Source organism: Toxorhynchites rutilus, chromosome 2, assembly GCF_029784135.1.
Source record: "Toxorhynchites rutilus septentrionalis strain SRP chromosome 2, ASM2978413v1, whole genome shotgun sequence".
Classification (NCBI taxonomy): domain Eukaryota; kingdom Metazoa; phylum Arthropoda; class Insecta; order Diptera; family Culicidae; genus Toxorhynchites; species Toxorhynchites rutilus.
The window spans coordinates 30,480,693-30,506,604 of record NC_073745.1 but is presented as its reverse complement, the minus strand read 5'-3'; the positions used below and the strand labels follow the sequence as shown (position 1 = coordinate 30,506,604).

The 25,912-nt window shown below is 39.8% G+C and overlaps 1 protein-coding gene across 8 annotated transcripts in view; it reads left to right on the top strand.

Moving 5' to 3' along the window:
- LOC129764998 (insulin-like receptor) overlaps positions 1-21,964 on the top strand; it is a 551,253-nt gene extending 529,289 nt beyond the window's left edge. For 7 of the 8 annotated variants that reach the window (XM_055764732.1, XM_055764729.1, XM_055764735.1 and 4 more), the window contains 3 exons: positions 5,137-5,380; positions 5,452-5,644; positions 20,686-21,964. In XM_055764732.1, coding sequence (XP_055620707.1) covers positions 5,137-5,380; positions 5,452-5,644; positions 20,686-21,520 — 1,272 coding nt within the window. In that variant the 3' untranslated portion in view covers positions 21,521-21,964. Of the gene's footprint in view, positions 1-5,136; positions 5,381-5,451; positions 5,665-20,685 lie in introns of all 8 variants that reach the window. The other variant, XM_055764737.1, reaches the window with a different exon arrangement.
- The last annotated feature ends 3,948 nt before the right edge of the window (positions 21,965-25,912 follow it).

The following is a 25,912-nucleotide window of genomic DNA, read 5'->3' as shown; positions in this document are numbered from 1 at the left end:
TTTTTATTCATACGACCTATTATTTTTTTTATCCAACATTTTTTATCCAACCATCTAACATCGACAACCCGATAGACCACGCGACCAGATTGACAACGTGATACGCGATTATTTCAAGAAATAAATATTCGTTCGATTAATGAAATATTGAAAGACAATTATTCGAATGAATCGAATATTGATTTTTATTTGAATTGATTTTGAAGTCCGTGTTAGGGAAACACAGCTCTTTGGGAACAAAAATACCCCCAACTTGCATGTATATTTCGGAAGCGGATTTCCACATGTACATCGATTTAGAAGTCTGTGTTGGGGAAACCGTAAATCGGGCCAATCAAAACTTGGCAGTTAGGGCGTTGAGATAACGCTTGACATTTTACAGTTATTCAATTGTTCATCTCAGGAAAAACAACATTTTTTTATTTGTGATAGACGCGCAGAAATATTTCCTACCACTTGATGCAAACATCTTTTCAATCTGTTAAGAAATGTTCGAGTTATAAGCATTCGAAGTACGGGTAGAGTTAGCACACAAATCGGCAGAACAAATGTATTGGAAAAGGGAAGTTCTTCCAGTTTTCATGAACTTAAACCGTTTGGAGTTTAGCGAATTGTGATGTATAAAATAACAAACAAATCTTAGAGAATTTCCGATTCGATTGGTATGCAAACCATGAGAATTCGTTCAGAGTGAAAATAGTTATTAACGTTAATTTTATTTCATAAAAACGTGACCTGTTTTTACCCTTCCTGAAAAACGTAGTTCTACTTCCAAAACCATGATTTTGAATGAAGGTCACCGGTTATTACTTATGGTATTATCTAACAATACTATGAAAATGTCCATATTATAGAATCTTTCTTAATTTTTTATGTTCATCATTTCGTCATACTACATTTTTCATTTCTGTCCTGGGATGCAAATTCAAAGTCTCGAAAACGAGGGGGTTACGTTCGAAGTACAAGGTTTTGAGCGTTTATATCTCTCTACCGGATGAACAAAGTTTTATGAAAATAACATTATTCGAAACATAAAAGATCTACGAGAGATGTTTTTTTACTTATTGACCATAAAAGCTTGTTTCAATAGCTCAAAACTACTTCGAATGCAAACAATTTAATTCTTTATAAATAGCGATAGCTTCTTGAAATTTCATTTGTCTCGATTGGTCTGCGGTTGATGCATGATGCGTCAGCTGACCAACCACTGTCCGTTTCTTTTTTACTGCCATGATGAACAGACATGCAAAATCGTTTGCTTGTGAATGCACCCAAGTAGTAAACTATGATTTCGCACACATTTGGGCAGTTAACTAGGTGTTCCCGTGATGACTTTTTATATTACGGAAAAAAATATCGCCTATACGGAGGATTGAATAAGGAGATTGTGTCGAACGTCAAAAAGAGATCACGAATATATTTGAAAATATCGCAAGACAATTTCAAGGGAATACAAAATATCCATTCATCGATTTATTGAGAATTAATTTAGATGCAACTTCAAAAAATGATTACTTAACCAATGGTAGCCCTACGTTAACCGTGCGGTTATGTCACAGATATAACCCACTCCTAGTTTTTCTTCGTTTTGGGTGGGGAAAGCTGCATATTTGAATGACGACATCTGTCAACAATAGGAAATACCCAATGTCGGGCTCACGTACAAAACATTGGAGACTACAACATTGTAATTATGACCACAAATTGTAATACTAACCTCGAGCCACCCGTAAGTAATTGGTTACATATTACTAACATAGCTTATAAGAAATATTGTCAAAATATTGAACCCACGACCCCGTCAGGCTAACGCCATATGAGACTTGACAAAAATTTATATATATATATATATATATATATAAATGGATTTATTTCTGTCTGTCTGTCTGATTCTTATAGACTCAGAAACTACTGAACCGATCGACATGAAAATTGATATGCAGTGGTTTTTGGGGGTCGGGGAAGGTTCTGATGATGGTTCGAGACCCCTTCCTCCTCTCTAAGGGGGAGCTGCAATACAAATGAAACACAAATTACAGGGGGCACACAAACACAAACTTCTGCATAACTCGAGAACTAATGAAGCACAATTTGGGTTGTGAGGGTTTTTGGGTACGAGAAATGTTTCTATGATGGTGTGACACCCCTCCCTTCTCTGGAATGGAGAGGGGGTCCCATAAAAATATTACACATATTTCAACCAAAAATATTCCAACAAACATGACAATTGAAAATTTTCGAAAAACTCTGAAGGAAAAAGGGGAAAATTCGGAAAATTTAATTCCCATATGTTCTACACACGATGAAACACACTCCTATATCTTGTTCTATCTATACCAATAAAAAAGTATCGCCGAATGTATTGATAAGAACAGAACTCGAGGAAGCAATTGTCCGATTCAGGGCTGTCTTTATTTTATCATATTTTCTGTATAAAACATTTATTCCATGTAACGGAGGAACATGTTATTTGCAGGGAGGGGTGGAGTGTTCAATCGCCATAGAATCATTTATTGCACCCTAAAACCTCCACATGCCAAATTTAGTTCCATTTGCTTGATTAATTCTCGAGTAATGCAGAAATTTGAGTTTTATTTGGGGGACTTCGAAAACGAGAGCGTTACGTTGAAGGCACAATATTCAGCAAAAGAAGCAATCACACGAAAGTTGTATAATACATAATACATTGCTTGTATTGTGATATGATTTGCATTCCATTTCCAATAGATAAAATATCTGTTGCATCAAATCAGTCTACGTAATTTTTGCGTTCGCTCATCCTTTCTCACAACACCCATTTCTCGTTTGAGAAATTGTTGAGTAAAGATCGTTTTTCAGTGCGCGTAGAGCGGGAATTCCTTCTTAAGATTCATTGCACCTCTAATAAATTGCCGAAAGACGTGGTCTTACGTTGATCGCACTTGATTGGAAAATCACAAAACCAAATGTATTTGGTCGCAGTATTATACGGATAGAAAACATAATAAACTCTTTCACTTCAATGTAATTTTCAATCCCAAGGGAACTGGCAGATTATTTCCCAGCAACGATAACATCTTTCCAGATTCTCCTCGATACTCGAAGCCCATCAGTGGTTAACGCTACCTCGATAACCACCTGTACATTGCACTTGATTGAAAAAGCACAAAACCAAATGTATTTGGTCGCAGTGTTATATGGATAGAAAACATTAAAATAAACTCTTTCGCTTGAATGTTTGTTTTTTTTCCAATTCCCAGGGGAACTGGCAGATTATTTTTCAGAAATGATAACATCTTTCCGAAATCTTCTCGACGCTGGATGGCAACCAAACGAAAATAGTTCCGCGCGTGTATGTATGTGTGTGGGGGTTGCTTCGATGCCTCCGATGTTCTTCAATGCTGATACTCTCCAGGTCGCCATCTCTTCTCCTACTGATGGATCGGCTTTTTGCGCTCCCTCACAGTTCCAAACAAACTGAATGCATTTCAGGTCAGGTCAGGCCAGGTAATGAATTCTTCGATCCCTCGCCGTTCGCTCAGCTCGTTCAGTAACGATGTTGTCTTGTCGATGTCCTCACGAAAGATGAAAGAGTTTCACCACCAGAGTGTCGCTTAAGTATGCTTTTTGTCCGTGATTGAATCGAGAGAAGGTGTGGTTTACGATGGCAATTTGGAAGGCAAACTAGAGGCGAATGAACTCTCTGAGCTTGAAACTTTCAGCGACTGAGCAATAATCGATTGAAAATTATATGAGTTTCCGTTGCGCGTGCATCCAATATTGGATACGAAAATATCCTACTGATGGAGAAGAATAATCTTCAGAAGCTTTCCTGCTAATTGCACTTGATTGAAAAATCACAAAATCAAATGTATTTGGTCGCCGTGTTATATGGATAGAAAACATTAAAATAAACTCTTTCGCTTGAATGTTTTTTTTCAATTCCCAGGGGAACTGGCAGATTATTTTCTAGCAACGATAACATCTTTCCGGAATCTTCCCGACGCTGGATGGCAACCAAACGAAAATAATTCCGCGCGTGTATGTGTCTGTGTGTGGCGGCTGCTCCGATGTCTCAAGCGGAACCGTTTGTGGCTTCACTCTTCTCCTGATGGATTCCTTTCTGGCCTAAGGTGCACAAACAGGCTCTTGGTGACACCGTTCATCAGCGCTTTCATGATAAACGAAGTTAGCTTCACGACAACGGCGACAACATGCTCCAATCGCTGTTCAATTATAACTGAGTGGATTTCCGAGCGGTGCTCGCTTATTTACCGATTGGTGATTTCAATAGCCTATTTTGAAAGCAATTTTAAGGCTATTGGAACAAGTTTTTGGATGGAAAAGTAACAAGTATATAACGCGTAGACATTTTATCTTTCGAATTGAGTGTTTATCATACCATTTCGTTCGGTGGTTATAAGGTGGTAAGAGCTATAAACGCTCAAAAACTCAGTCTCCAACGTAACGCTTTCGTTTTCGAAATTTTGATTTCACTCCCCGGTATAGGAATGAAAGACGTAGTCCTACGTCAAAAAAAAAATCCGTTTTTATCTGGAAGAGAATTGCAGGCTGCTCCCCTTTTTGTTGTCTTTGATCTAACAAAGAGTGCGAATAGATTTCTAACTGTTCTAACGAAGAATCTCTCAGTGCAAAATGGTAAAGGACTCGGCTCCTTCCGATTATCACATATTTACATCCATCGGTCACTCAAAATGTGAGAAAAAGCCTTAAAGAAAGAACATCGGGAATTAGGGATATTACAGGGAAAATATTCTGAAACAGAAAATCGGAAGAAGAACTTTCATTCAGAATAAGTTATTTCCCGAAACAAAATAATGAAACATTGCAGAAAGCAATCGAGAGAAGAGAAATTGAAATAAAATTAGAAAATAATAATCTAAACAACGAAATAGACTCAAAAAAATTAGAGAAGTAAATCAGAATATGTTAATGTAATGTAACATCTTTTTCTTGGTTTCTATTATGTGTTTTTTTTGCGAAATCCACTGGATTATCAGATATCTGTACCCTATCGACTACCTGCAGCGTTGAATTTGTAGAATTTTGGAGACTCCTTTCAAGGGCGTTTATGACGCTCATTGATGAATTGGCAGTATAAATGATTAACATTTGTTTGCATTTTTCTCTCCACAGGGTCTCACGAATGACCAAGTGCTCCGGTACGTCATCGACGGTGGCGTCATGGAGCGGCCTGAAAACTGCCCCGACAAGCTGTACGAACTGATGCGACGCTGCTGGCAGCATCGACCATCAGCGCGGCCTAGCTTCATCGATATCATCAACCTTCTGCTGCCGGATGCAAACGAGCAATTCCACCGGGTGTCGTTCTTCAGTACGATCGACGCGCAAGAGATGGCGGCTCCTACGCACCATCAAAGTAAGTATACTCTCCCGGCACGATTACGCCCACTCAATCAATTATACTCTGTTGTGCTATTTCATGTGAAGTTATCATGGATGATGTTACCACTCCACTGCATCCGGGCGGTCGGGACGAGGAGGATGACGACGACATGGACCGGGATGAGGAGATGAACATTGGCGATGTCGACGATCAGTACTCGATCGAGATGACCAACAGCCATCTGGTGCCGAACAATGGCCCGATGGCCACTATCCGCTCGCCCCACTCGCCACTAAGGTGAGAACAGCACACCCTAGGTAAATGTCAAAAAATATATATTTTTCTATTTTACGAAAACGAAAAAAGAAATACCAAAAACCAAACCAGTATGCTTGTGCAACCAAAAATTAAAATGAAAAATCAACAACTAATTCAAAATTCCAAATTTGTTAGCGTAGTAGATATTCAAAATTTGTTCGCTCTTGTTGTTCGCAATCTAGTAATGTCGTTTCTAACTCACTCATCACTCATCCTTTCTTACTAACCACCAGACTCTGTATGTCATTAACTCATCTCAAACATTATGCTCATGAAGCGCGCTCCGTGTGTTGTCGTAATACCTGCAACACAATTGTTCGTCATCATCGTCATCCGCATATCAATCATCGTTATCATCGATTCATAGACATGTTTTTGGCAAAATATATTCACTATGATTCGGCACACAATTTGGTTACCAAGATCTCGTTTTAAAATAATCGGATGAAAATGAAGAAAAAACCAAATTAAATGCAAAAAAACAATCATAACGAATTGGATATTGAAGTTTCCTTTGTACTATTTGCACTCCCTGCAACAACAGCAGCAGGAAAAAAGAAGAAGAAGAAGAATAGTGCCAACGGAAGCGGAATTGGTTCCACATTGGGAATGCTCGAAATAGAAGATATATATTTTTTATTTAAACACATTCTCTGTGTCTCTTACGTTGTAGTTTTGTGCACTGTCCAGAATTTTGTTCGTTCCTACTTTTTCAGTTGTGTTTTCGCGCGTGTATGTGTGTGAGTGCGCCTGCCTGTCCTGTTTCTTTTTCTATTTCTTCTTTTCGCGTTTTGCTTTAGCCCTGATAACTGATCAGAGATTGAATTGATTTTACCTTGCAAGCAAGCGAGCGAACATCAAGACTTCGATACTGAGGAAGCAGTTAATCATGAGAAAAAGGAGGGGTTCCGTTTAAAAAAATCGAAACAAAATTAAAATTAAATCAAATTTATTGAACCCAGAAACTTATTTATATTAATTGCAACCTCAAGAGCCTCTTTCAGGAGATGCCACCAAAACCCATACGGTTATTAACAGCTTCAAACTAACTTTAAGATTTGGAAGCGTTTCTTCACGCCCCACGCGAATGCGCATACTTGTGTATACAAATTGATCCGAATTTTTTTCCACATCCAACTTATATATGTGAAGCATCGCGAAAATAAACCATCCGTTATTAAGTTAGTGTTCTCATGGGTTTCGCATGAGAACTGATGTCTCTGGCATTGCAATCATTGCATCAAACTGACGCCATTGCATTAGGGTTCTGAGCTACACAATTGTGTGGGGAATCATCAAGCTAGGCTATCGTCAGCTCAACAAGAAAATAAATGTTCTGGAATTTTATCAGTGACTAGCTGACCCGGCAAACTTCGCCCCGCCCAAAATTTGGATTTTGTTATCAATACTTTAAACATTCACGTTTTCTTACTATGAGCAACTTCATGGGTCTGCGGTGTGCTTCACATCGCAGCCAAACTGGCCACACTTTATTTCAGCAACGCCTTCAGTGACAGATCTGTGAACTAATTTCATTCTTGTTGGGACGCGTCCATTTTCCCCCCGTTTTGTATTCCGCGTTACATTTATTCACGCAATAAAAGCTATACTGAGTTTCATTCCGATAATCTTTCGCTATTTGGTTTCGTGCACCTCATTGGTGACCCCGACGTGATTGACGATTTCGACTATTTTCCAAAAGTAAGGAAACACACAAATAATCACACTTGGGCGCAACCGGCTGTGTGTCAATATTTTTTCTTATCGTTCCATTACGTCATCATCCGGACTGCCACACATAAAAAACTTCGCCGAGGCGCCCATCGGTAGCACCCAAAGATGTCGAATGAGCAACGTCTGGAAGAAGAGATTGCCCGTTTGCAAGAATTGTTGGGAACACAAGCAATCACTACGAATAACGCAGCTGCTACGAACAACGTACCCGACGGTCCAATGGCTGTGAATAAAATCGGCATCAAAGTGGGGCCTTTCTGGAAGCGCGACCCCATCCTCTGGTTCGCCCAAATTGAAGCGCAATTTACACTAGCCGGAATTATTAGAGAGGATACTCGATATTACCACGTCCTAGCAGGTATCGATTCGGAAATCCTCGAGTGCTGCTCAGACATTATTCGAGACCCACCTGCCGACGATAAATACACTAAAATTAAGGAAAGAATTATCCAAGAGTACAGTACGAGTGAACAGAACCATATGCAGCAGCTATTACGAGGATGTGAACTAGGAGATCGCAAGCCTTCTCAGCTTCTACGTGAGATGAGGGATCTTGCCAGAGACGTTATCACTGACGAAAAAATTATCAAATCTCTGTGGATGCAGCAGTTACCCGAAACCACCCAAGCCGTTCTTAAAGTATCAGAAACTACACTCCAACTATCACAGCTAGCCGAACAAGCCGACAAGCTTGCAGACATCACCAGGAACCGTGTTGCATCGTCCGTAACAGCTTCGCCAGACAGCACTAACGAGATAGGCTTGGCGGAATTACGAACACGAATCTCCGAAATTTCAAACGAGCTGGCCGCATTCCGTCAAGAACGCAGCAGATCTCGCAACAGAAGTTTCAACAGAGAGCAAAGCTTTCGGAGCGGCTCTCGAGAATATCACCCGTATTGTTACTACCACAGAAAGTTCGGAGCAAATGCAAAGAACTGCCGAGAGCCTTGTCAGTTCAAATCAAAAAACTAGATCAGCTGCAATCGGCGACGGGCGAATGCGGCGTAGTCAGTCAATCCCGTCTAATAATCCACGATCCGACAACTAACTACAAATTTCTGATTGATACCGGCGCGGATCTGTCAGTTCTGCTATGTTCATCACTCCAGAAACTAAAACCAACCCCAGGAATGAATTTGTATGCCGCCAACGGCACCCGCATCGCAACTTATGGTATTGAAGTTTGCAAACCAACTTTTGGTCTTCGCAGAAATTTCCCATGGCGGTTCGTACTAGCTGATGTAACGTCTCCAATACTAGGGGCAGATTTCCTAAAACACTACGGCCTGATGGTGGATTTGCGAGGTGAGTGTCTAGTCGATAAAATGACAAATATAAAAGCACGCGGGCAAATCAATTCCATCACAGAAGGGCTATACGGACTCAAAGCCTTTTCCGATAGTAATGACTATGGCGGTCTATTGAGCGAATATTCCGACGTGACTAGACCACGACTCCCAGATCAAAATGTCAAACACAACGTCAAGCATACTATCACGGTCGAAGGCCCTCCATGTCACTCCAAATTTCGCAGACTTCCACCACATAAACTAGAAGCGCTTCGCAAGGAGTTAAAGTTATTCTTAGAACTCGGATACATCAAACCTTCGAAAAGCCCTTATTCAAGTCCAGTGCACCTGGCCACTAAGACGCTTCAAAACGGTGATATAAAATACAGGCTCGTAGGCGATTACAAGAACCTTAACGACTCTACTATTGCAGATCGGTACCCACTGCCACATGTTTACGATATTTGTCAGACGCTACGAAATAAGACTGTGTTCTCTGTGATTGATCTTGAACGCGCGTACTATCAAATTCCTATGCACGAGAACGATGTTGAAAAAACAGCAATCATTACGCCACTGGGGTTGTATGAATTTCTCGTAATGCCACCAGGACTAAAAAATTCAGGTCAAACATTCCAAAGATTCATTAATAACATTTTCTTCGACATGCCGTTTGTAATGCCGTACATAGACGATTTACTTATCACGTCAGTATCCGAGGAGGAACACCAAAAACACTTACGTTTAGTTTTCGAAAAACTGAGAGAAAACGGACTCCAGATCAATGCGGACAAATGTCAACTAGGGAAAAAACAAGTACGATTCGTGGGACAACTGATCACCACCGATGGCTGCACAACAGTTCCTGAAAAGGTCACAGCGATAGCCGAATACCCTAAGCCGGACACTGTACATAAGTTGAGGCGTTTCCTAGCCTTAGTGAATTATTATCGACGATTTCTTCCGCATGCCGCTGAAGTACAATTACCTTTGCGAAAACTAATACCATCAAACAAGAAAAATGATAAAACGCCGATCATATGGACCCCCGAAGCTGAATATGCTTTCGATGAATGTAAACGATCATTAACAGAGGCAACAGTTCTGGATTACTACGACTCAAACGCTCAGCTATCACTGATGGTTGACGCGTCCGACCTGGCCGCTGGAGCCGTGTTGCAACAGCAATGTAGAGACAGTTGGAGGCCGTTAGGTTATTTTTCGGTTAAATTCAGCGACCGAGAACGACGATACTCAACGTATGACAGAGAGTTGCTCGCAGTATATCTGGGCGTTAAACATTTCAAAGATGTAATTGAAGGCCGCGACACGGTCATATTCACGGATCATAAACCGCTAACGTTCGCATTCAAACAAAACGCTAACAAACCTACGCCAAGACAGCAACGTTTGCTGAACTTTATAAGTGAATATACTACGACATTGGTTCATGTCGCTGGTACTGAAAATGTTCCTGCAGACGTCCTCTCGAGAATAGAAGGAATTTGTTTACCGTCTACAATCGACTACAGCGATTTTGCTACGAAGCAAGAAAACGATGAACAATTGCAGAATTGGCAACGAAACAACCCCGATATCAAGAAACTAAAAATCTCTCGACTTGGTATGGAGCTCCTTTGCCAACAACAAGGAAACAAGATTCGCGTTTGCGTTCCTCGCTATTATCAGAGAATCATTTACGAACAGGTACATCGAATAGCACATCCGGGATTGAAAGCCACGCAAGCACAAGTTCTACAGCAATATGTGTGGCCCGGAGTTAAGAAGGACATATCGAACTGGGTACGTGCCTGTATCGAGTGTCAAAATAACAAAGTTTCCAGATACACCAGGTCAAAACCAAACAAAATCGAAATTCCGGATGACAGGTTTGAACATGTCCACATCGACATCGTGGGCCCCTTGCCAATATCCAATGGAATGCGTTACATCTTGACCATGATTGACCGTTTCAGTAGATGGCCGGAGGCAGTAGCAATCCCCGATATGACCGCAGAAACCGTCGCCAAAATTTTCATCGAGGTATGGATATCAAGATTTGGAACTCCAACGAAGCTAACATCAGATCAGGGTCGACAGTTCGAATCGCAACTAATGAAAGAGTTGTGCGTATTATTAGGTTTAGAACGAATTCATACTACACCTTACCATCCACAAGCCAACGGGATGATTGAATGCTGGCACAGACCACTCAAAACGGCACTAGAATCATACAAATCAAGTTGGACCGATGCTTTACCATTAGTCCTACTCGGACTAAGAATTGCGGTACGCGGAGAGACATCAGCATCTGAAATGCTATACGGTACGACCATTCGAATTCCCGGTGCGATGATTGAAAAGCAGCCCCTTTGGGGTTCTAAAGAAACTTTTGTAGCCAACCTACGAGAAAAAATGAACTCGCTAATACCAAAATCAGCTTCTAATAATGACACAAGTCGACATGTATATATTCCAAAGGAACTTGTGGAGTGCACACACATTTTTCTAAAAACCGACAAAGTCAGAGCCGCACTAGAACCTCCTTTCACAGGGCCACATGAAGTCGTCTCAAGGAACAGTAAAATGTTCACCATTAAAATTAAAGACAAACAAGTGACAGTTTCGATCGACAGGGTAAAACCGGCCCACATCAGCAAGGATGCTGATTCATCATCTGACCGCATAACTAAAAGTGGACATCACGTACGTTTCCGGATACAATGAAAGTGTTATTAGGAAGGGGGAGTAGTGCGGTGTGCTTCACATCGCAGCCAAACTGGCCACACTTTATTTTAGCAACGCCTTCAGTGACAGATCTGTGAACTAATTTCATTCTTGTTGGGACGCGTCCATTTTCCCCCCGTTTTGTATTCCGCGTTACATTTATTCACGCAATAAAAGCTATACTGAGTTTCATTCCGATAATCTTTCGCTATTTGGTTTCGTGCACCTCAGGTCCAATCGCAGATCTGTTCATTGATTGATCTTCTAATCGACCTCATTGTATTTACCTTTTACTATAAAATTCCTAGTATTTCTAACAAAACTCATCATTATAATCATCATTCTCCGTTAAATGGAATAAATGTTTTATACAAAAAGTACGATAGAATAAAGACAGTCCTAAATCGGACAATTCCTTCCTCGAGTTCTGCTCTTATCAACACATTCGTCGATAATTTTTATTGGTATAGATAGACGAAGATATAGGAGTGCGTTTCATCGTGCGTAGAACATATGTTAATTTAATTTTCCGAATTTTCCCTTTTTCCTTCAGTTTTCCAAAAATTTTCAATTGTCATGTTTGGTTGGAATATTTTTGGTTGAAATATGTGTAATATTTTTATGGGACCCCCTCTCCATTCCAGAGGAGGGAGGGGTGTCGTACCATCATAGAAACATTTCTCATACGTATCATCCGCGTAAAAATTCAATATGCTAATTGATGTGACTTTTAACGAAATAAGTTTGTATTGTATCACTGATTAGTAGCTGAGAAATAAAAGGAGATACAGATATCTTGATTGTAGCATGCAAAAAAAACAGGTAATCAATTGTTAGAATATGGGTTGCGTTTTAATAGGAGGAGTACCGGTAAATTTCTACTTTTTCTGTCAAAAATTAATGTTTTATTTTGCAAAAATGGTTAAATTTATTATTCAAAGTATTGCCCATCGCTAGTCACAAATTTTTACCATCTTTCTGGCAAGTCACGGATCTCTTTGCGGAAATAATCGGCCGGTTTGTCGACTGACCACGAATCGCTCCAATTTTTGACTTCATCAACATTGTAGAAGTGCTGGTCAACCACGCCATGTTGCATCGATCGAAAAAGGTAGTAATCGTGTAAGCAATGTCTGGAGAATACGGCGGGTGGGATAGGACTTTCCATTTCAGCGTTTCCATGTTTGTTTTGACCAGTTTCGCGCCATGCAGCCGAGCATTGTCGTGCTGCAAAATAACTTTATCGTGTCTTTGCTCGTATTGTGGCCGTTTTTCCAGTACACGGTACAAACGCGTCAACTGTCGTCGGTAGAGGTCCCCCGTAATGGTTTCATTCGGTTTTAGCAGCTCATAGTACTTCACACCCAGCTGGTCCCACCAAATAGACAGCATAATCTTCGGATCGTGAATATTCCGCGTGGCCGCTGATGTTGATGCATGACCGGGGTATCAATACGTTGCTCGACGTTTAGGATTGTCGTAATGGACCTACATTTCATCGCCAGTAACGTTTCGATGCAAAACCCTTTCTTTTATGCCGTTGGAGCAGTTGTTCGCACGTGAAAAAATGGCGTTCAACATCTCGTGGCTTCAATTCATACGGCACCCAATGTACTATGTTTCGGATCATTCCTATTACTTTTGAAACGGTCGGATATGGTTTGCTGAGCTACTCCAAGTGTATCTGCAAGTGCTTGTTGCGTTTGTGACGAATCTTGATCGAGTAAAGCCTCCAATTCTTCAAAAAAAAAGTTGATGAAGAGAAATCGATCAACTCACTTACACCCCTTTTCTTCTGAGCCCCTCAATTGTAAAATACCCCGCAGTTATTTTTATAATTATTCAAGACTCCAAAGAAGCAATAGATTTATCAGCTCTTCAAAATGAATTAAAAAGTGAAATTAAAAAATTTGAATACATGTAAATAAAATTTGAAATTGAATTAACATTATACGGAGAAAAAATTGCAACTGCTCCAGAGTCGAAATATAGCAAACGATCAAGCATTCCGAAGACACCATGCTGGCAGTGTAGCTGCAACCAATCATCAATCAAACAAAAATGACCGTCCGGAACAGGGTCCAATATTTTCGAAGACGAAACATGAAAATCTACTTCGAATCGAATCAGCTTCGAATAGGCATTCGCCGTCAACATGGCTAGTTCATTAGTTATCCTCGCTCTTAACGCTCATTTCTAGTCAATTCAATCCTAGCAAATTCTAATTGAAGTGACGAATGAATACACATCTGGCTTTTCATTCAACTTGATTTTAATATACCACTACTACTCCACCCTGGTATGTACCTCGTTGTCCGCGTACACAATCTTATTTTAACGTGTGAAATGAAACGGAAATATATTATACCTTCGGATATCATTCTATAATGCTGTGAAACTTTAGAAACAACTGCTTAGTAGAATAATCTCTGAAATGTTTTTTTCATTGTAGAATCAGTTGACGATAATTGATTGATGACTCACGCGAACCCAAATAACTTATAACATTCCAGTAAGACATTCAAGATGCTTGGTATTCCCCAAATATTTTTTTGGCGCACAACCTTAACGTCTGCTTCGACATAACGGCAGTTTAATGCATTGATGCATTCTCAAAGGCACCAACGAAGCCCTTATGATGACGGAAAACAAAATGTTAACTGCTTGGAAAAAGACTGAATTATGCCACACAGCTTGTACTCTGCTGTAACACCCATCGATGCGAATTCGCTGATGAGTTTGTCAAGAGCGACCGCCTTCACCACCAGCGGGGGAAGCTTGATTTTGGTTGCTGCCTGGGTAACGGGGTAATCGCCTACTTCGATGTTGTTCGATGCGGTGTCACACTCGCGAAGGTTCGATTCAGTGCGAGCACTTTTCACTGCACCAACATCGCGTGCATCCTTAGATGACGCTTGCCTCGAAATTTTATTGCCCCCGACAATGCGTTCGTTTTTTGCAGGGCTCGAGCCTGCCTTCCTCTTCTTCTTGCTCATCACACACTACGCGAAGCGTCTAATTTATGACGCGGAAAGAAAAGCACACAATACGAATAACGCGAACAGAAAAACCAAACGACGATATCCAAGTTGAATTACCACTGACGGGGTCCAATCTTAGATCGAAGTGCAGCGAAAGCAAAGTGAACTGGATTGCTCAACAGTCCGATGCCGAATGAAAGTTTGCGTCAGCGAGATCCACTGTTTATACTCTAGGCAAGTTTTCCCCTTCATTCTTCTACTTTTCTTTTGTTCGCGGAGACTTCAAATCCTACGATTTCCCCTCCGTTGGTCGTCGATAAGTTGCTCGGTATTGACAGTTCTGTTCGGGAAAGCACACAAATGGACAGAACAAATGTTTGGGAAAATGGAAACGCTTAAAGTTTTCATGAATTTTAACCATCTACAAACCAGGGGATTCTAATGTATAGCATAATAAATAAATCTTACAGAATTTCCGATTCGTTTAGTATGTAAATCGCCAAAATCCGTTCGTGGCAAAAAATGTTATTAATGTTAACTTTATTTCATAAAAACGTGACCTGTTTTCTGATTTGGCCCCCTAATGAAAGACGTAGTTCTACGTCAAAAGACACTGCCCCCCTCTCTAAGGGGGGCTGCCATACAAATAAAACATAAATTTCTGCATAACTGAAGAACTAATCAAGCAAATGGAGCCAAACTTGACATGTGAAGGTTTTAGGGGACACAAAAAGTTTCTATGGTGAATAGACACTCCTCCACCTTCTCTAAGGGGGGCCGCCATACAAACGAAGAAAACAATTCTGCACAACTCAAGATCTAATCAAGCAAACGGAACCAAATTTGACATGTAGAGGTTTGAGGGGGCAATAAACGTATCTAAGGTGGTTCAACAATCCTCCCACCTACCTAAGGGGGCTGCCATACGAATGAAACACAAATTTCTGCATAACTCGAGAACTAATCAAGCAAATGGAATCAAACTTGGCATATAGAGATGTTGCCAGCGGTAAAGGAAACAAGTCACCGTTCTATCAGTAATGTATATTTAGAACGAGCTTTGAGCTACAAAATTGCACATAAAATTAGTTTTATTTCAAATAGTTTCGTAATTTCAACTTACAATTTCAGTGATCTTTTCTTTTACAGTTTCTCCTAACCTTTCACGGATCTGCTTTCTAATTGCAGTCTTTTTCAGTATTCGGACCTAATTTTAGAGATTTTTTAGTATGTTTTCGATGATTATGAGTAGATCACTACTTACAAATCGAATTATTGTTCTAAGTCCAAATAAATGAAAGTTTACCGAAGTATTCTTGTTCTAAAATTCAACTTCACTTCTTTCTTTTGTGCATATAGTTTTAGAAAAAAACAAAACTGTCCAAATTCAAGGAGGAGGGGCTGAATAACTCGGGAATTAATCAAGCAAATGGAATCAAACTTGGCATATAGAGGTTTTAGGGATCGATAAACGTTTCTATAGTGGTTCGACCCTCCTCTCCCCTTCTCTATGGGTGGGCTGCCATACAAATGAAACACAAACTTCTGCATAACTCGAGAAGGAATCAAGCAAATGGAGCCAAATTTTGAGCGGGACGAAGTTTGCCGGGTCAGCTAGGTATTTATAAAACGATTGCGTTTAACGGATTTAAGAATGCAAAAGTCGATTTTGATCGAGATTTAAACCAATCGGATTTCGGAATATGAGCGACTTACGATACTGTTACCATGGCCCATACGGTGATTTGTAACAACACCTTGCAATGCAGATGGAAAATGCCTCAGCTTTGGGCAAAACATTCAATGCTCATATTAATGTTGAGTTTTGCAGATCATTGAAGAGCAACACATACATTTGCAAATCCGTAAATAAAGAACGCAACATGGCTGTACGTGGAGATTTTAATTGAATGGCAACTACGAAATAATACGGTTCCAAAAAGGCCGGTACAGTAGCTTTATTTAAGTTATCTGGCGTATCATTGGTTTCTCAGTTCGTGAACTCGATCCAGTAGTTGTAAATTTAGTCGTCCATCTTGAAAAAGGCGATTTTCTACTTTACGACATATTATTTTTTTCACTTTACATTTAACTTTTAAGAGAACATGCATGTCAGTTACGTTGATTAAATACATCGAATCAAGCAACATACAAACACTTCCGTTAATAATGTCATTCGTTCTTTCACATTCGGTTAATTTTATAGATCGTTAAAATATTCAAAACCGATGGAACAGAAATGATTTTGAGAGATGGCCATTCTTTATTGTTCCCAACGTTACGACGAAAGCCTGGTTTAAAGAGTTAGACTCTGATAGAGATTTTATTAGAATTATGTCCAAATCAGTGTTGCCAACAATCTGTACAGAGTACAGATTTTCGTCGAAAAGTACAGATTGGTACAGATTTTTTCCATTTGTGATATTTCATACATTTGAACAAAGCAACATTAAGGTACATGACGACTTTTACGCCGCAGTATAGCTTCGTGCTGCTAATAATAAAATAATTTACAATAATTGATCAGTTTCATAAGAACGGAATTCCTTACAACGATCGTCTGAATGGATTCGCATTGTCAAATTTCATCGAACACATGGATCAATGGCAAATGTAAATGTAGTATTTGTAGTAAATAAATGAGTTTTTTTCATGCTAATAAATTAGTTTTTTCTCTACAACAAATATGTTCGATGGTACAGATTTTTTGGAAAGAAAAGTACAGATGAGAAAGATTTTGAACCCCTCTGGTACAGATTTAAATGTGGCAACACTGGTCCAGATTATATTGTCAATCATTCCGCGCTAAATGCACATCTCTATCGTGTAGGTCTTGCTGCTAACAATTTACACAATTGTGGTCAAGGATGTCATGAAATCGAGGATATCACGTTGTTTGGCCATGTAGTGAATTTTGAAATGAAGGAATCAAACTGGTTACCGATTTAGATACTCGAGGAGTACACTGAAGCATTCCATTTCATGATTACTTGAAAATAAAATGTTAGGAAATGTCCAAATCTTAAATATTGTAATTCCATCGATTGGCCAACTTTACGTGACGCGACCGATTTTTAGTTTTTTTTTTTAATTGCAACCCGACTACATTTATGGAATGAGAAAAGATTAGTAGATTTCATTATTGAAGTCACTAACCCCAAAAGCCCCGAATAATCAACGGCAGATGAAACATGCCAGGGCCACATTTGGACGCTTTAATCAAGGATCAACCGCGATAAGTTTGCAGTTATATTCAGATGCTCCGAGATTGAAGGCATCTGATCAGTGCTTGGAAATATCTGTATGACATGAATCTTTTCAGCTGAATTTCCGACCACAGTCGATCATTGTACCATTGCATTCGGGATACCGAAAATGAACCAACGCCGAACCTCACAATCACAGCAAGCCCCTCACAGTTGATTCATCCAGTTTTGTTCATTCACTTTTTCGTTCTGTTCTGCGTTCACGGAATGTGAGCAAAAGAAAATATCTCTAGTTTTGTCATTCATTGATATTAATATACTAGTTCATTCACTATCAGCATCGTTCTCGGACACTGACGAAATGGAGAAATTAGTTGAGGAAGATAACGAAGTACAGAATGCTCATAATAGTGACAAGAAATTAAATTGTTCAAGCTTGCAAGGTTTCCGTCTCAGTTGAAATGCTTTCATTTTACATAGTGAACATGCAATTCCAATTCCACTTGTCAGAAATGCTTCAAAAGACTCCAATTCCGATGTAGAAAAAAACCGTCTTGACTCAAATTTCAAACATTTGATTTTTGACTCAAATTCCGAACGCACGAACATAAAATAGTGGTGTCCAAGACACGACCGCAATGGGAATATTTCGAGCTTCCTTTTGCAAACGGATCAAACTGTGCTATATGATTAGCGGATGAAATTGCCAACATCCAGCTTTGGCTGACATGGCTGCATTCGCTACTCGGATCGATTCTGCAGAATGCCTCCTCGCCGTCCAAACCTATGCAATCCTTAGCTGTGAGTGTGCATGCAGATCTTGCTCTTTTGTTGGCATTTCCGCTTGCGCCACCGATTTGCGTTGCCCTTTCGGAGTAACTTCAAAAATAACTAAATAAGCAAGGCACTGACTCAATGAGAAAATCACACACCTATCGGGGTAATGAAAATAAACAGTCACAACATTCCTGAAAATTCAATGGCAATGAATAAATGTGAATGAATTCTCATGACTCGAGCTTTAAGGAAAGCTCAGATAGCACAGAATGAATATGAATAAATTTGTTTGCCGTCGAATGAATGACAGCAGCAATCGATGAGCAAAATAAACGCGTTACACTGATAAAAATATATTTTCAATATTACTTAACAAGCTCAATATTTCCAAGCCCTGCATCTGATACTCTGGATGTTATACAGCCGGAATGATCACGAAAAGTAACCATGGCTCCTGATGTCTTGATGCAATAAGCCCGATGTTTTTTAAAGCTTGTAAGTGTAATGAAGCGCAGAGCATTTACGCGACAGGAATGCTCGTTTTATTCAAAAATGACATCTACTGTGAGTGGATTTCCGATTTTCACATGCTCATGACCGGGGTAGAAACTACAACCGAACTTGTTTTTGTGCGATACTTCCTTGTGCGATTCCTTGTTTGCGATACTCTTTTTGTGTGATATTATTATCAAATCGGATCTTGAAACGCACAAATCAATCGCATTTATAAGAAAATCCTACAAAAGGCTACCACTAATAAGGAATCGCACAAAAAATGTACAACAGGTTTGTTTGTACTGAATACAAGCTTCTTTAAGGTATTCCGAAACTCGTTCCTGTTTTATTCTGTAAATGCAATGCTTCTCTTGTTTGGATCATTGATCACTCGCTTGTGAAGCCTGTACATTAGGGTACCAATGAAAATGGTCATCTTGAATTTCAAAAAGTTACCCCATGAAAAATGTTCACCACCTCGAAAAAAAAACACCCTATGCAAAATATCAGCTCAATTGGACTTAAGGGAGAGTGGCGCAAAGCGGTCAATGTTTGAGTTTTTGTGAAAATCGAAAAATCACCCAAGGGGGGAGGAAATCGGGGTTTTCGAAAAAAAAAAATTTCGATGCCAAATGGCATGAAACGTCGAAATCTAGTGTCATCTCGAAACATTTTTTTTTTGTCAAAAATCGGCCCTCTGGGACGAGCAGTATGGTTTTGGGTGCCAATAAAAATCGTATTCTCGATTTTTCATTCGGAACTTGCTACGAAATGTTGATTTGCTCAATAATATACCCTATGCAAAATATTGGTTCATTAGGACTGCATTTACTGGTGTCAAAAACGTCTTAAAACTGCATTACTGGTCGAGATTTACAGTTATCTCGAAATTTTTTTTTTGTCAAAAAAAAAGTTTTTTAGCACTCAATCGTTTTTTCCGCTTGAAAAATAAATTTTTGATAATTTTATTTTTAGATGACTGTAAATCTCATACAATTTACATCAACCAATTGGCATCAAACTTTCTTTTTAAGAACCCCGATAGGGTATAGTATCGGTATAGTATCGTGCAAATCAACATTTCGTAGCAAGTTCCGAATGAAAAATCAAGATAACTATCTTTATTGGCACCCAAAACCATACTTTTCGTTTCAATACCGAAAAAAAAGTAAGTCCCAGAGTGCCGATTTTTGACAAAAAATTTTTTTTTCGAGATGACTAGATCTCGAAGTTTCATGCCATTTTATGACATTTAGCATCAAATTTTTTTTTTCGAAAACCCCGATTTCCTTTACTCCCCCCTAGGGTGATTTTTCGATTTTCAAAAAATTCAAACTTTGACCGCTTTGCGCCACTCTCCCTTAAGTCCGATTGAGCTGAAATGTGGCATAGTGTTTTTTCGAGGTGGTGAAGGTTTTTTATAGGGTAACTTTTTGAAATTTTAGGGTTGATTTTTCCCATATATTCATTGGCACCCTACTGTACATTTTGGGTCGTTTTATTAATAATTTCGCAACATTCTGAATATATAATTTCCTCGCCTACCCACAGATTGATTTTTTATTTTATGAATGGTGCACCCTAACACCTTACATCAACATTAATCTAACTCTCATTAGTTCGTAGTCTCGTTACTTAAAGCGCCCGCTTTCACACGCTACAGCAAGCTTGCACACTAACGTACTTTTCAGATTTATGCCGCACACCCCAAGCACATATAATGTCCATTTCGTCGTAACCCAATGCTGCCCATCACGATCCCAAAGACTAAACAAAAAAGATTTTGCTCTATCTTTCTCTACTTCCAGTGGACAACTTGGTAACCGATTGATCTGTGATTCATTAGCCAGTAGAGATATTGATGATACCATAGCCGAAGAAGAGGAAGAGGAAGATTACGAAGAACAAGAACAACCAGCGGAGGATGCCAGCCAGCAGCAGCAGCAGCACCAGGACGGTGGTCACATGGACGAAAGCGGACGTGAACCAGAGGAAATAGTGATTGAGGGCGGGAGAAGAGTGGGAAGTGCACCAAGTGCAGCAAGAGCAGCGAGCAGTACAATGAGTGACCGCGCCCGCGCAAGGGATCGCCGCAGCAATAGCAGGAACAGAGAATTGGACAACAGGATGAAAAGTAGGAGTGTTAGCCCCGGTTTTTCAGTAGCATCAGCAAACCACGGACTATCGGGCGAGAGTAACAGCGGGAACCGGCGGGGCAGAAGGAGTGGCAGTAGTGAGCTTACCGACAGTAACAGACAGCAGCATAACTATGTGAACAGTGCCCCCGGTGGGACTCTGGTAGGTACCCCTGGTAGCGGTTTCGGTGCTGGTAGCAACAGTGGCGGGTTCGGATCGATACCAGCGATTCCACCGCCACCGCAAAAACAGCAGCATACCTTCAATAGACAACAGCAGCAACAGCAGCTGATCAGCATCGACTCGGATCCCTATGGAAAGGAGTTTGATGCGATCAGTACAGACAGCAGTAGAATTTCGGCAGCAGCAGCAGCAGCAGCAACAGCAGCAGTAACATCAGGTAGTAGAATCAATGGACGTGTCGTTCCCCCATCGCAGCCCCCACAGCAGTCACTAGAGGGTAGTAAAGAGCTAATCGCTCTCCGGCTAAGAAACGGATTCGTATAACGAGATCCCGTTTGCGGTCCCCGGCAGAGGGATCGACCGGCAATGCTTTTGGGGGGAACACACTCTCCACAAAGTAAAACACACAGTTCCATGTGTATGCCACTAGATGATGGCATACATCAATTTATAACAGTTCCACGTGTTCGCCAGCAGCTGGCGGACACAAACTGAAAATAATACAGGCTAGCCTTAGGCACTCGCAATGATGCGCCATAGAGAGCAGAGCAGGTATACAAGTATTCAAACAGAACTCCTTTTTTAATCAAGTAATTTTAAGGAAAAATCTCAACATACTCACCTTAGATCACACTCATTAGAACTTCACCCCCTCAACCACAAACAAAAATGTCCCTCTCCTCACACAAGTACGCAGAACAACAAACCCTAATACTTAGGCAGAAAAAAATCCATCGTTTTTAAAGATTACCACACAGCAATACCACACACACAAAAACACAAACGCAAACACATCCACACAACCAAAAGAGGCTATTACAAACCATGAAAATGAAGCGCAAAAATGCGAGAGATCGAAACAAAACATGCTAACTGAACCCTCCCTCCCTCATCCGACCTGTTGTTAGGCTATATTTCTCGGAGCGCCCTTTTTTCCACACGCCGTCGTGTTTTATGCAATACAAATCGCTCTTTGATTATTTTTTGTTTTAGGTGAGAGAGAGAGACATTCGAAAGATTTCAATTTTAGCGAGAAGAAAAACACCATTTAAGTATAAATTTACACACCAATTTTTTCTTTGTCTTCGTTTTTCTTTTCATTAGTTTTATTTTGCGTGTCAAACTCGGATGCAATGGTATGGTATGCAAAAACACAAAAAAAAATCTTTATTTTAACAATGAAAACAGAAACACAATCAACGTACCACAAAAAGTCGAAACACACCAGCTGAAAAGAGAAAAAAAAGAAAAAAAAAGCAAAAACAGACTGACAGACAGCTAAAGCAATAAGATGATGTATATTTTGATTGTAGCCTTTTTTTTTGTTATTTCAATCCCACCAGAACATAAAACAATAGTTAAATGATAGCTCGGAACGGAAATAGGTTAGCCATTAGAGATGAATTCATGCGCTCACACACGAGCCACACATAGACACATACACAGAAACACAAAAAATCGCAGATCCTCACTCACACACATATGGTGAAAATGAGTGTTTGTGCACAATGGAGGTTTTTGAGTTGTGTTCGAGAGGTTAGGAATGTCGAGGGTGGTTGTAATTCTGGTTATTTCGAGCAAATTTTGCGATGGAAGCTTCGTTTGGTGAATGTTACCCGGATAACCAATTTCTCGTTTAATCGATGACAACTTCGCAGATAACATATGGAGCTTATATGAAGACAAACATTATTACAATTGTTTTAAATTTGCATGCCTAAATACAGCGGATCCGAACAGATAAAAGACATCACGAAATTCTCGAAAAGAACATTTTGTCGGACCCAGTCGTGACGTGTCGTGTAGGATAATATGGAACAAGCTTGAGGAGGTCGTGTTGGAAAGATTGAGTGCCACTGCTCTAGAGACTCAGTGGCACTGAACCTTTTTTTCAGAGGGGTCACATACTCGTGTTAGTCATGGTTTCGCGGGCGCAAAGCAAAAGAAAAGAAAGAAGGGTGGTGTCCAAAACACAACCACATTGCTAACGTAGAACTACGCGATGCAATAAAACACCAATTCAAGCAAAATTTAGAAACAACTCTCAGAATTAACATGTACTGTTGATTGCTCGCTGTCTAGAGTGGTACTGAAACACTTAACTTGTTAAATATCCAAGTAGTTTTCAGTATCTCTTAGCAAAATTACATTTACAACGCTCCCAAAAACACTCAGCACAGCAAGAGAAAAACCGAATCGGATGTGGTGTGGGTTGGCGTCGACAGCAACCGCTGCGGAACCAATTTTCATCCTCAATTTACAACGTTGAATGCAGCTCTCACCACTGAAAAATACCTTCTTCACATTCGGCACAAAATACACTGCACTTTGACGCCACTTTGAACCCGAAAACAATACTCGAATTAACGAAAATTAATGGATTGATCTAAAAAAGTCACAATTTTTTTCCAAAATGGCCTTTTTTAATACTAGAGGCGAATGAGAAAAAAGACCGAGGCTAGAGAGTTCCCTCTCTCTAAGAGAGAGGAGGTTTCGAATTTTCACAGATTATTCGCTTCTAGCCTTCAAAAAGGCCTGAAACTGAAATCTACATTCCGTTTTGAGGAAGGCCATTCGGAAAGCTTCGCTGCCGACTGGTCGCTAACTGAATGACTGATGAATCTTGAATGTTGTTAAGTCGCGAATAGCTTGTTTCTACACAATAAATTAAAAATGGGTGGGCAGGGCTACAATTTCAATATTTTCTCTATCTACATACATCGTAGAACAGACACTGAATTTGCCATCTTTATTTCATGAAAACGTGCGCTGTTTTCTAATTTGGCACCATTACTTAGTCCTACGTCAAAAATTGGCCATCCAGAAGACATGCGGCCCACTGGCTGCAGGTTGAGTATCGTTGCTCTAGAGTGATTCGAGGTTTGTCATTATAAATAATATATATTTTCCCAAGTCTCCTGGAAACAAACAATGCGATTCCACCGTTTGAAATTTGACACTGTGGAAGAACCAGAAGATTACCACTTTGAAATGATTAAGTGCTTTGAATTCCTTCAGTTCGCAACCGACAATCAGCTGCGCCCAATAATTCCTCCAGATATCACGTGAGCAGGATGTCTCCGGCTCATCGAAAAAGTGTTGGGTGGTATTCTTCCGTCCCAAAGGTAACGCTCCAACAGTGAACCCACTTTGTGTATGTACTCAAGTATCTCAGAAAAATGACCAAAGTCCAGAGATAAGACTCGCGTTGTTCTATAAAAATGGAACGAGACAAACGCGATAGTAAATGACAATTCTTTTTACTGAAGAATATCGAGTTTATATTCCGGCTCATGTTTTTGATATTGGGGATGCGGTTTCGGGAAAAACTCTTAAAAAAGAAGTGGGTGGAATCATATGATAATTTTAGAGATAAGATCTGTGAATTATCTTTTAGCTGAGGGTTCAGAAAAGACGTATTTTCCATCTGGCTCTTCCAGAATATCATTTGAAGGCACAAAGCTTCCTGAATATGAGCTCATTGGTAAACTTCGTTTTCCAGTTCGGTAAAATATGTTTGCTTTAATTGCAAACAGTTGTGTCATACAGAAACCTTTTTTTTTGCAATAGAATTAAATGTTCTAAGAATGGATATAAACTTGAGGAGAAAACTTACAACAAGAATGTTGATAAATGTATTCTTTGTGGAGATGTTACTGACTCAGTTGGAATATTTTCGAAATTCAAATCCCGTTCAAATAAACTCATGCAATCAATTGAGGATCGTTCTAATTGGGCTCCTTTTCTCATATGCTCAAGGCAGCTTACCCACAAGTATCCTGAGTTTCAAAATATGAAGATTCGATTTTATTAGAAGATGCTGATACGGGTACACCATTTGATCCAATAGATGAATGTTGTATGCACCTCCAAGCCTATTTAAAATTGGTTTATCTCTAACCAAGGAGTAGTTAGTTCATATAAATCTGTATGTACTTTCAAAATATAACCAATGTTTTTTTACAGAAATTTAAACAGACCGAAAAGTAGAACATTTTTCGTGATGATTATTTGCATGGACATATAGTGGAGGGAACATGGACAGTTTTGTAATATTTCCGTATCGCGAATCTTATCGATTTTTCTCCAAATTTAACAAAAATATGGGAACAGGGCTGTGAACTTGTATCCTCTTGAAAATTAAAGTAAATGAATCGTCCGATGCCGAAAACAGACACTGTTCAAAAGTGTTTTTCGGATTCTCATCGAAAAAGCGTTGGGTGGTATTCTTCCTTCCCGAAGTCCGTCGATGGAGATAAACTTCGCGCAATGTGCTTTCAAAAAACTCTTCTTTCACTGAAGAATATCGAGCTTACATGTGACGTGTTTCGTTCAGTTCGAGAATTCAATACAGGATCAACAGTGCACATGCTCGTGTCTGTAGACGATATCATCGGATTTGTGTGCTCGAGAAAATTTAAAATTTCCTTACAGCGCTCAACACAACTCTCGTATGTGTATGGGTTCTTTCCTCACACTTGCAATCTTTACTACAATCTTCATGCCGCATACGGTATTTAGGGTGAATGAACTGCAAAGTTTAAAGCCTCCGCAATACGCACGAAGAAGAAGCGTACGGTATATATAGCAAAATCGCATTGACGTGAGCTTAACACCAAAGAACGCGTTACATTTCTCTAGAGCGTAAATTTAAAAGTTTCTTTAAAGCTAAAAGAATTGATATTGGTGGTATTTTGTGAATTGCAGTTTTGTTGT